Source organism: Watersipora subatra, chromosome 6, assembly GCF_963576615.1.
Source record: "Watersipora subatra chromosome 6, tzWatSuba1.1, whole genome shotgun sequence".
Taxonomy (NCBI): domain Eukaryota; kingdom Metazoa; phylum Bryozoa; class Gymnolaemata; order Cheilostomatida; family Watersiporidae; genus Watersipora; species Watersipora subatra.
In genome coordinates, this window is record NC_088713.1 from 35,571,403 (window position 1) to 35,583,729 (window position 12,327).

The 12,327-nt window shown below is 34.9% G+C and overlaps 1 protein-coding gene across 1 annotated transcript in view; it reads left to right on the top strand.

Moving 5' to 3' along the window:
• Window positions 1-12,327, top strand: part of LOC137398474 (sulfotransferase 1C2A-like) — a 36,994-nt gene that overhangs the window by 11,947 nt on the left and 12,720 nt on the right. The window contains exons 2-3 of the mRNA XM_068084594.1: window positions 8,632-8,837; window positions 11,217-11,423. Coding sequence (XP_067940695.1) covers window positions 8,654-8,837; window positions 11,217-11,423 — 391 coding nt within the window. The 5' untranslated portion in view covers window positions 8,632-8,653. The remainder of the gene's footprint in view (window positions 1-8,631; window positions 8,838-11,216; window positions 11,424-12,327) is intronic.

The following is a 12,327-nucleotide window of genomic DNA, read 5'->3' on the forward strand; positions in this document are numbered from 1 at the left end:
TTGTGTCATGATTATATACGTTATTAAGGGATATACGTTGCTCGTCACAGCAAGTTTAGTATTGTCGTTTATGGTAAAAACGGATTCGCAAACATATAAATAATAAAACATTAGTCAAAAGTTTGAAGTTCACTAAAATACATACTAAAACTTTGTTCAAGCATGTGTTTAGTAAACTAAATTCATTTAAGTTAGATCAAAATCGACAGAATATGCAGAATTGACTTACTTCTAATTCGTCTTACGGCCGGCTGGCTGGAACCAAACGCGAATGACTTACTGTATAGGTTAAGACAAATTACAAGAACAGTTTTGATCATGTCATCTAACCACAAGCTTTTTCTTATCATTGTAACAATCAACAAGCAGGTGTCTTGACTTGTTTTACAGATAAAGCATTATAGTGAGACAATCATTTTTATTTATGCAAACCGACTCATAAAATATGTAGTACAATGCACCCGCTAGTTTTACGCTTTTTCTCGGCTTACGACGGGGATTATTTTTGCCTACAAAATATATTAACAAATATTTGTTATTAGTTTTTAATATGTACGATACATATTTAAAATTTTGATGTTTTTACTAGGGGGTGTGTGCGTTAGATAATTAGTAACTATGGGTTCCTATAAGAAATTTTTGCCTTATGATGCCAACACTGAGACAAATTAATGTCATATGGTGGGGGTTCACTGTATATAATTATTTTTGAGCAATAGTTAGTTTTCTAATACATGTCTACAATCTAAGATCATTTTTTTAGATGAGTCATCAACCATGTTTGTATCTATAGTGTTATTTATAGATTGCGTTTTATAACCTCACTTGCGTTCGAATGGTCCAGGGGGCACTCGAAGTGTGTAAGGTTGATTTCAAATGTTTTCACCAGTGCAGATCACACAAGTTTTGCCGACATCGCACCCACTTCCTTTCAATGCAGAGTTTTCATGACTTGGAAGATATAAATTTGGAGTTGTTCACACGTTGAGTTATCATCTGATAAGTGTTTTAAATGACATTCATATGTTGCGGATTAATCCAGAACTTTGTTAATACAAGTTGCTGGTATCGACAGTCTTATTGCTTTGGAAATGCCTCACAAAATTTGCATCTCCAAATTATCTACCGGCAATAGTCAGTTTTAAACAGCTTCTTCACATTTCTGGAATAATATGAACATTTAGCTCATTTAAGAAAGGTAATGATTTCTCTGCTAGAGGTCATAGCAGCACAATGCAACTACTCAAATTGAAATAATAATGGCTGTGTGAAAATGTTTAAAATGGAATAGCTTTGTAAGGCATTTTCTTGCACATCATCCCCAGAAAAAGCCATTAGAATGCTGTATGGAAAAAGCCATTTTTATTTTTGCAAACATGAAACATGCGATAAAAAATTGTGAGTAATAAAACTCGTTTGACTTGCAAATTGATGCAAACTTGCAGATTAATCATCATACCCTGTCATGAAAACATAGTCCTAGCTGGCCTGTTAATCGTCATGAAAACATAGTCCTAGCTGGCCTGTTAATCGTCATGAAAACATAGTCCTAGCTGGCCTGTTAATCGTCATGAAAACATAGTCCTAGCTGGCCTGTTAATCGTCATGAAAACATAGTCCTAGCTGGCCTGTTAATCGTCATGAAAACATAGTCCTAGCTGGCCTGTTAATCGTCATGAAAACATAGTCCTAGCTGGCCTGTTAATCGTCATGAAAACATAGTCCTAGCTGGCCTGTTAATTGTCATGAAAACATAGTCCTAGCTGGCCTGTTAATCGTCATGAAAACATAGTCCTAGCTGGCCTGTTAATTGTCATGAAAACATTCACTGGTGTTACATGCTACGGTTTTTTGTGCTTTGATGTTGTGGTTTTGATCGTAGGAATGAGGAAGACAAATTTACATGATATGTAGAAGTGGTCGCACAACTCCCAATTATTTGAAGCTGATGATTTCACGGGCTACAAAGAAATTGTCGCACAACTCGTCGTTTTCTATATTAGTCTGTTGCGCTTTTATCTACAATGGGGTGCATAATTTATATTGCGACTGAAACTTCTAAAATGTGTCTAGAGCCAAATGTCAAAGCAGTGTGAGAAATTTTTCTTTAAATTTCGGAATTAATATTTATTTTTAAGATAATATTCTTAAAACACATGCATTAGAAACAAAGATGCTGTAAGGACGTCACTAACGAAAACGATGAAAACACAACCTCCGATCGCAAAGATTTGTGTAATAATACGAATATCGATGTTTGCATGATACGCAGTACTTTGTTGTTGCTGCGATGTTTTCAAAAATACCCCCCTTGAAACGGAGGTTTGAATCACTTTGAAGATTCAAAGATGCGACATTTTGAACCATTTACATGCTACGAAGATGAAAAATATGACAAAACTTTGTAGCGTGTAACACTAGAGATAGTCGTAGCCGGCCTGACATTGTCTGGGAATGTAACACCGGCCTGAGTTACATAACCGCAACAGATAATCAAATATGTTTAATAAACAGATGCTGATGGTCAGGCATAGTGTCCAAGCTATTTAAATTGCAGTAATTCGGCCATGGGCATAATTTGTTGTTACATAATTTCTTTCTATGCTTTGTTATTAAGCTGCCTAGCCAGGCTTTGATGCTGATATAAGCTGTCTTTGATGCGTTGCAGTAATCTTGAAAGATTACTTCCCAGCATGAGCTTAGAATTAGTTTTGAAAACACCCTCTCTATTCACGTAGTAATGGAGAGTCTTGTTTTTTAAAACCAAAACATATATTGTAAATAGAAAACATCATGTAACATGTTTTTGGACAGTTCAACCAAATGCAGTAAAACCTCTATTTGAATGCCATGACGTTGTAGTAGCATTTTATTAGAGGTGTTGTTCAAATAGAGATTGTACGGTATGTACTTTGGATTATTTATTTTTTTGGTTTGTACATTATGACTTTTAATTCAGCATAAACTTTTAAAATTGTCATGCATGTCAAGGTTTTTGATTTGATCTATAAAAAGATTTTGACTAAGTACATATTATTAAACAAAACAGCTTTTAGACCTAATTTGGGTGAACAGTATAAAAAAATATTAGCCAGTGTTATATATAGTAGTTTACTGGCAACAATTTGATTTCAAAAATAGAAATGTTTTTTTTTCAAATTATGCCATACAACAATAATAAAACAAAAAAAGAAAAAAGCAACAGTTAGCCATTAAAATCGAATAAATAGTTTGACAAATAGTGTTTAAAATGCCTTTCTCTGCTAAGAGAACGAATATTAGATAAAAGTTTGTTAAAGCCGCTGGCAATAATATTTACAAAATAATTGTTAGTGGTTGTATGCATTTGTATCGCCAATCAGAACCTGAAACTGTCATGTAAAAACGAGGATACAAACCATGAAAAATCTCAACTTGAATTGAAGTAAAATAAAAATTTAGCATAGGCAGAGTAAAAAGATGCAAACATTACAAAGATCATTCGTTAGAATAATATATGCAGGAATATGATGTAGATTTGCAGTAAGTCGAAATGCTCTCTTTTGCAACAAAAATAAATTCTTTGTGACATGTTTTGGAGCTGGATTATAATAAATTTGGATACCATAAATAATATGGCAAAATATAAACTGATAATAAATTATAAATGGCAGATTTTGAGTTTCTGTATGGCCTGCAAAACTGGAGCAGAGTCAATGACTTCGTGACCTTATTACAAATAGGGTCGACATGATTACTCCAAGCAATGATATACAGCCCCCCTGTATATCATTGCTCCAAGAGAGTCAATCTGTCAAAACAAATCCTAACAATTTTGTCTCACATCTACAAGTGATAGATTGACTGTTAAACTTAAAAGTGGAGTTATTTTATATAGACAAAGGTGTTCACCTTTGTCTTTATAAAATTACTTCATCGGTTACTAGAAAAGTTATTTTTAACTTATGCCCACACCGATAGCTTTTGCTAAGGATGTAAACATTGCTCAGCGGGCTGATGGTGTGCTAAATGTATCTAAGCAACCGATTGCACAACGTGAAGTCATCTCATTGGACAATTGTGACTTTGGGAAACCCAAGATGCGCGCGCCCGTTTTGTTATCTCGAAAGCGACATCCGGCAATGCTTCTGCCGCGGGAACCGCCTTGACAGTTTTAACATTCTGAAGCGATTGCCTATGGAGGTTATGCCATTGGTCGTTTGCAAACGACAACAGCGTAATGAATTATTTAAACTATGTTACGTAAATTATGTAAGTCACTTTGACCGGCCAATATATTATCTCAGCTATCTCTTAGCTAATTAAGTTACCACTATAAAATTATTAAGCGTGTTGCATGGAGTTTAATTAAATGCCATACAGGCCAGTTAGTAGTAGCGTGCTGCTGTTTGGTGTTTGAACGTCAGACATACAAAGCTAAACTTTATACCTGCATGAATGAGTTTAAAATACCAAGCGTGTAACAGTGAAATGCTCCTCGAAATGGCATTTGGTATGATGGCGTAATTACTCATTTCATGTGTTCTTATTTGGTACACCTCTGATTTTTTGGTGAAATGGTGACCACCTCACCATTTTGATTTGGGCTTTGTTGAACGATATTCCAAAATCAAGAGATTTTGTTTGTGGAATGGAAAATGTGCATACAATCTCGCATGGAAGTGGTAAGCCCATATCATTTTACTCTCTTGATACGTTTTGTCTTTATTTCGAAAACTTCTTTGAAGAGCTTATTTGCTGATAAGATTAGTAGCTAAAATCTAGTCTTTGCCTGTTTTTAAACAATCAAATCAACGTTTTTGCTAAAAGCAGTTGCGAACCATTCAACGGCAGTTTACCAACTATTTAAATTTTTATTTTTCGGTAGTTTTTGGAAAATCATAATGTTAATGATATTATTAATTATTATTCATTCTAAGATAAATATTATATAATAATTAATATATATATATATATATATATATATATATAGTTAGTATTAAGTAATTACTAATACATTAATTAATAATAATAGGCTATATAAAACATGATAATAATAATTATATATATACATTTTGTTTTGATATTAATTGTTGTATTACCTTTTCAATATGCGATGACCTAAACATAAATTTAAACGAAAATGTTTTCAGAAACATTTGAACAAAAATGGACCTATAAACCCAACTGGTATGTTAGTCATACCTGGCTAAGTTAACATCTGACAATTGTTGAATTTAGCAAACTTGGAGTTCTGATATTCCAAATTAGTGATTATAGAATAGTTTTTTTATGTGCAATGGTTAGCTTCCCATACAGATGAGCTACTTTTCAAAGCGTCTTTGTGGAGAAGTCAACATACTTTGTAGTTTGGCCAATATGAATATATATAGATTTTATAATTGACCTTTTGGCCTTTATTAGAAAAAACATGGTCACTTAGTGGCCAAAATATCTCTTAAGATTACTTTAAAGGTTGATTTTTAACAAAATTCACATTACAGTTATTTGGTATCAAAAGATGTCTTACTCTGCTGTGTTGTAGGTGCCAAATATGTGGAAATGTGATTACAAGCTCTTAAAAGCTCAAAAATGAAAAGCCGCCGTAGATTGGAATCTGGTTATTTTTCTGACGTAGTCATTACAGTTGATTATTGCCTTGTCACGTGATGTTCTTATGTGAATTGAAAGGCCAATAAAAAACTCAATATAATAAAACATATCGTAGCACTAGTTTATGACAAACACTTGGGGTTTTATCGAAGACCCCATATCAAATATATATCCTCGCTACTTTACAGTTTTGTTTCGGCTTGATTTAATCGTCAAGTCGCAATCTGATCATGTGACCCAATACTTTGCAAATAATTTCAGCAGCACTTTTGATTATCACAGTTGACCAACAGGCTCGTCATGATTATCAGACAATGATATGTACTCCTTCGAGCTAAGGTTAAAAAATTAAACAAATTTTTACGGTAAGTTATAAGATATCAGTGCTAAAAGTGACAGCATTACGATGACGATAAAATAGATGTATAAGACCAATAGACATGGTTTTATTGAATGCGTGAAGTATATCTGTGAAAATATTTCGACGAATGAGGTTGCATGAAAGTGTAAACAGAAACCATCTTGTAACAACTACGTCCCATATGAGCTGTTTTGGAAGGAGAATCCAAACGACGGCGGTCTCGTGTGGCTGCAATTAACTGTTTGTTTTTGAGCTTTTAAGAGCTTGTAATCACATTTCCACATATTTTGCACCTACAACACAACAGAGTAAGACATGGTGAATCTTTTGATATCAAATACTGTAATGTGAATTTTGTTGCAAGTCAACCTTCAACTACAATACCTATTTGTCTTCCCCAACTGATGTAAATCGACAACAACATATTATTTTAGTCACATAATAATTCTGGATTTATTGAGCGTAACAAACAACCAAGTGAAATTGATGGACGACAGACTCTTAGAGTAATTATCGTGCAAAATATGTGTTTGCGGTTTGTTGTATTCACCTCCTAAAATTGTAACATTTAAAAATAAAATCGCTATATAATTTTTTTTGGTTCAGTCGATGGCATCGACTGGTTGCTGGGTTCGTAGCAACCAGGGATGCTGCCCACAGATACCGAAGGGTCCACTAATGTAACTTATGACAAAGAACTTGATAAAGCAGTTTAATAAATTGTACATAAATGCAGAGCTAGAGGTAGATATTGGGATAGCAATATGCGGTGTAACATAGACTAGGTGAAGTTTAAACCAATCTCTCGCTACTTGGGCTCTAGGCGTGCGATCTACTGAACTCTTACTAAAGTGTAACAACAAGTATTTCCATTTATATTTAGAAACTACAATTATAAGGCCTATCTCGTTAACCCTTTTGCGGGCATTGCGACATTTTTGTCATTTTGCGATACTAACGCTAGTGGGCAGAGCGACTATTATGTTGCCTCACAAACGTTTTTTATAAAATGATTTCTGGTTAGCTAGTTGCCTTTTTGTTTAATTTTTTACCAATAATAAACTACAATAATTGACTTTTGTTAGCAATAAAAAATAAGCCGTTTCAAGAAGAAAAAACGATAGTTGTTGCAATACTAAACGAATGAAAAATCCAAAAGAAAAACTTATTTTAATAAAATAGGGAAATTTTGTTTGTTTCTGCTTTTGTTTTTGCTTTCTAAATGTTTTCTCAGTGTGCAAAAACTTTTTTTTACTGTCATGGCGTCCTCCAAAAGCTATAGGCAAAGGCAAGGCTATTATTAGAGGAACGCGAATAAGCATATGGTGTCAAGACTGCGGTTTAGGTCTCTACAAGGTCAAATGCTTCCAAAAGTACCATAGCTAGAGAAACAGTTATATGAAGAGTTGACTTGAACATGTTTATTTTTATTTACCTGTATCAAAAAAACATAATACATGTATACAATATCATAAATAAGAGTGTATCAATGATTTTTTAAAATCGATTTTGAAAAATTAATTTGCCCAGGGGGGTCTCAAATAGCCCCAAACAACTTGCCTGCGAAAGGATTAATTATTTCTCTAGGTAGTTTGGACTCTGAAATATATTATTATATAAATACATATAAAATTATTTCCGCACTCTGTTAACCCAAGTAGGTGGTAATGTCTCATTGAGCTCTGGTCTCCTACCAGAGACCTGGGAGTGTGAGCACTTGGCTCACGATTCATAGCCGTTCCCAATAGTGCAACTTTCATGCAACTCACTTGTGTTGATTGGCGCCAGTATTTGACCAAGCCACATCTCATGTCCAGATGTTATTACACCCAACGCTCCAACGACTACTGAAGTTACAGTTACTCTTACATGCCAGCATTTTTTAATATCTTCGCTGAGTAGGAGATATTTCTCCACTTTTTCCTTCTCTTTGCTGTCTCTGTTGTAGTGATCAGGTGCTGTTACATCTATTTTCACTCATGAAACTTTAACCATGTACAAATCCTTTCCTGTTGAAAAGCGATTTCAGGTGCAGGGTCGAAAATTTGCTCAGGCTTGCCATCATTTGTTTGAAACATCGTCTGCAGATTGAGGTAAACTGCTGAAATAGTTACATAAATGTGTAGTGTTAATAATTAGAAAGTCATACAGTGTAAAATACAGTTGTTTCTATTAATAAAATTCTTACTCCCATATTTTTTGAGGAAATGAAATGAGGCTCAAAAACGCTATGTTTCCATGATGGGATTAATCTGCAACTTTGCGTCATTAGCAAGACGGAAATGGTAAAAATGCGCAAGTCAAGTAAGTTCTTCGCAAATCTTTATGGAATATTTCCTGCTTGCGAAAGATGGAAACCGCTGTTGCGAAGAAAATGCCGCGCAAGCTATTATTCTATTTTAAATATTTTTTACACTTCAATCATTCCAATGTCGATTTGACGAGGTCGGAGTGCACAGCTATGATCTCTGGCATAGAATCCTTATCATTTTTAACAAATTAGCCCTCATTAGTCCGCGGTAACGGGAATGTCCGTTGATACACATGGTGATGTAACTCAACAAGTGCACAAATCATGATTTGCATCATGTGCACAATGGAAACATAGTGATTCGCTAACCTAACTATGCAGACCATCATTTTGATCTCACTCACATGCAATGACTTGTCTTCCTTAGAGAGTAAACAAGTCACGTAGACATGGAGGTACCACCACATCCACGAGGAGGCACCGTCACCAACTGCTATATGGTCAGCGAAGATGAATCCGTAAAGATCTCTGCTCTCGTCGTGAAAGAGGAAGGGTTCAAGGCCGTCGTGAATGCTGTGAAGACTTACGAGTGGAAAGATGAAGATTTCCTTCTTGCTAGTTATCCTAAGAATGGTAAAAGTTGATGCAAAATTTGAAACAAGTTCTTGTTTCAATAATTGTTTGAATGCGCGAGGTCCCAGGTTCGAATCCCAGTCAAGCAAAAAAATTCCATTGGGAAGGTTCTAAAAGTGTGTTTCAGCATATGCTTTATTGTTGCTTGGTATAGGCTACATTCAACAAATCAGTTTTATGTACATAATTTGTTGCTTGATGGTCTTGGGTATGATTCTTGATTTTGGTGCTAGAGGTCTGGTGTTCAAATCCCGCTCAAGCCAAAAAAAAATTTTATATAACACGAAATCTGACTTTTTAGCGGTGTTTCCCAAACAACAAAGCATATACAGTCAAACATGGATAACTCGCCCTCGGATAGCTCGAACACATGGTTAACTCGAACGGTTTCTTTGGTCCGTTCCCACGTAATGATAAATTGCTTTAGATAACTCGACCTTAACTCGGTTAACTCGAACAATTTTTTGCCCACCGGCTACCGAAGCGGTTGTTATCGCTTTAGAAAATCACTTTATTCCATGCCATAGAGGTAAACCTCAACTTTTCTTAATTCATAGGTGTCGTTATTACCACAATCGGCAAAATATTTTTTGTCAATGACTTTTCTAAAGGTTTGGTGAAATTTGATTTTTAACAAACATCCGCTTAGCGATGGCTCATCGGAAGCAAGGAAAAGTGAGGTAACTTTCGCATAAACTTCAAGAAAAATCGGCAAAATTGATCCTTGGTTAAAACGCTCAAAATAAAAAGATGTATTTTCTTCTGAGCATTTCAACAACGATCAAGTTTTGTCAATTTTAATCTAAAAAAACGTTCTGGCAATAGCATCACCTCAAACAACAAACCAGTCTCAAGTGATAGAAAAATCTCTATATTTTTTTGATAAAAAGTTTTAAACTTTACATTAGAAGCATTTAAGTTGAAACAAGCCATTTACGCTTTTGATTTACATTATAGTTTGTATATGTACATGTATCTACTAATAAATAAATACATGGACTTGTGACAGTGTTCTGATAAATTGGACGCTCTGATAACTCGAACACTTTTGCTCGGCCCCGTGAAGTTCGAGTTATCCATGTTTGACTGTATATTGAAATGCAATTTCAGATCTGTCTTAAAGATTTTGTTGGTTTGATTGGGATTTGAACCCGACACTTCCCGTACCCAAAACAAGAATCATACCCTAGACAAACAAACTTGGACCAGTATATATAGGGAAGCCACTTTCATATTTCTTATTTGGTTATAAAATACTGAAAACACATCTTTTGCTTATTGGGATGCGATATGTCCATAAGTATAATCTTACACATATTCAAAACTTGGAGTTATCTTTACTATCGCTTTTAGTGACCAACGCGATAATTGCTTTATTGATTGTGATAAAACGTGTTTATTATAATGCAAGTATTTTGTTATAGTAGTGTCTCAGCTAGTATTTGCGTGAAAGGCTAACATCGACTCACAAAACTTTTCCTTGTTCTACTGTTTGGGTCATTTTTGGTTGTGTCACTTATTTATTAATTTGGAGTTGTCCTCTTTGTGCTGCTTCAAAACAATGTTACTGACATGCTAATCATTCTATTGAAGGCCCACGAAGAAATATAAAAAAACTATTTTTAGCATTAACCGAACGCTTTGTTATAAAGTAAGCATTTTTTATCATAGCTTGAAAACATATTATTTATGAAGCTCTCATGCTATATCTTTTCATGATCTATCACGAGGCACGCATGTATTCACCAACAATAGACTCGACTTTGTTATCATGTACCTTTGTGTACCTGTTTAGGGCAAACACTGCTGCACTTTCTCAAAAATTGGAAGGGGTATATAATTAAAATTGAGATCCTCACCTGTATCTCAATTGAGTATTCTCTTAAAAGCTTGTAGTTGAACTGAAAGGTAGTGCGGTTCATTAGCTGTTTGGCCATTTTGTCCGTTTGCTCCATCACAAAAGACATTATTGGGGCAGCTGATTTGTTTTCCAAAGTCATCCACGGTTTTAATCTTCTTCTTGGTTTTCCGGCTATGTGTTAAAATCTACCTTTTTGAGACTAAATTTGCATGGTAGCTCAGAAGTTTAAATTTGCAGTACTTTACATTCTAGCCCAGGGATGCTGCCTGCAGATACTGAAGGAACCAGTGGTGTGACCTTTGACATTGAACTTAACAAAGCTGATCAATAAATTGTGCCTAAATAGTTGATGACAAAATCATAAATCAGTAAAACTTTGTTGAGAGCTATGGTCATAATCTCATATAGCTTAAAAGTGAACTGCTTTATCTGATTCAAGCCCACTGTAGATAGTTAATATAAAGAATCATGGAATATGCGGAAGTTGTGTGCTCTTTAAAACGCCCATAAATTCATAGGAACCAACTTCCTGTGGGAGATCATGACTATGCTGCTCCGAGGCACCTCAGATTACATCCAGGATTTCAAAGCTCTTTGTATGATGGACTTGTTTCCTGTGACGAAACTGGATACCGACAACCTGTTCCCCTCCCCCAGAGTCCTCAACACTCATTACAGATTAGAGGCTCTGCCAGCTGCGTTCCATGGCAAGAAAACTGTTCTGGGTATGTGTGTCTCACTGTTTCCATGACGGGCATGGTGTGTATTTGGAGTTGCGCACACCTGGATTTTCTGTGTGATAAGTGTTCTAACGGACATTCGCATGTTATGGGTTAACCCTCTGGCTGAGTTAAAGCTCCGCAAAAACACCCGAAAGTCGTGTAATTTATTTTTGAAAATTCAATAAAATCGATATTCTATGGACATACATATTCTATGGACATACATATTCTATGGACATACATATTCTATGGACATACATATTCTATGGACATACATATTCTATGGACATACATATTCTATGGACATACATATTCTATGGACATACATTGAACTGAATCTCAAACTGAATCTTATTTCTATTGAAGGTTTAATCATGTTTAATTTAATGATTATGTTTAATTTAAATAAAAAAACAACAAAAATGCTTAGAACACAAAGAAAAAGACAAAATACATAAAGGTACTATAATTAATTTTTATTAGCCACACTCAAGGGAGGCAATTCCTAAAACGATCTACATCTACATGTAGATAAAGCCAGTCTCAATATGCAAGTTTTTTGGATTTCAAAGCTGCTTAAAGGTTGACTTGCAACAAAATTCACATTACAGTTATTTGGTATCAAAAGATTCACTATGTCTTACTCTGCTGCGTTGTAGGTACAAAATATGTGGGAATGTGATTACAAGCTCTTAAAAGTTAAAAAACGAACAGTTGATCGCAGCCATCACAAAACCGCCGTAGATCGGAATCAGTTTATTTCTTTGATGTAGTCATTACATTTAGTTATTGTTTTGTCACGTGATGGTCTCACATAAATTGAAACACCAATAAAAGGCTCAATGTAAAACTTCTCATAGCACTAGTTTATGACAAACACTTAGGGTTTTACCGAAGAGCCCGTATC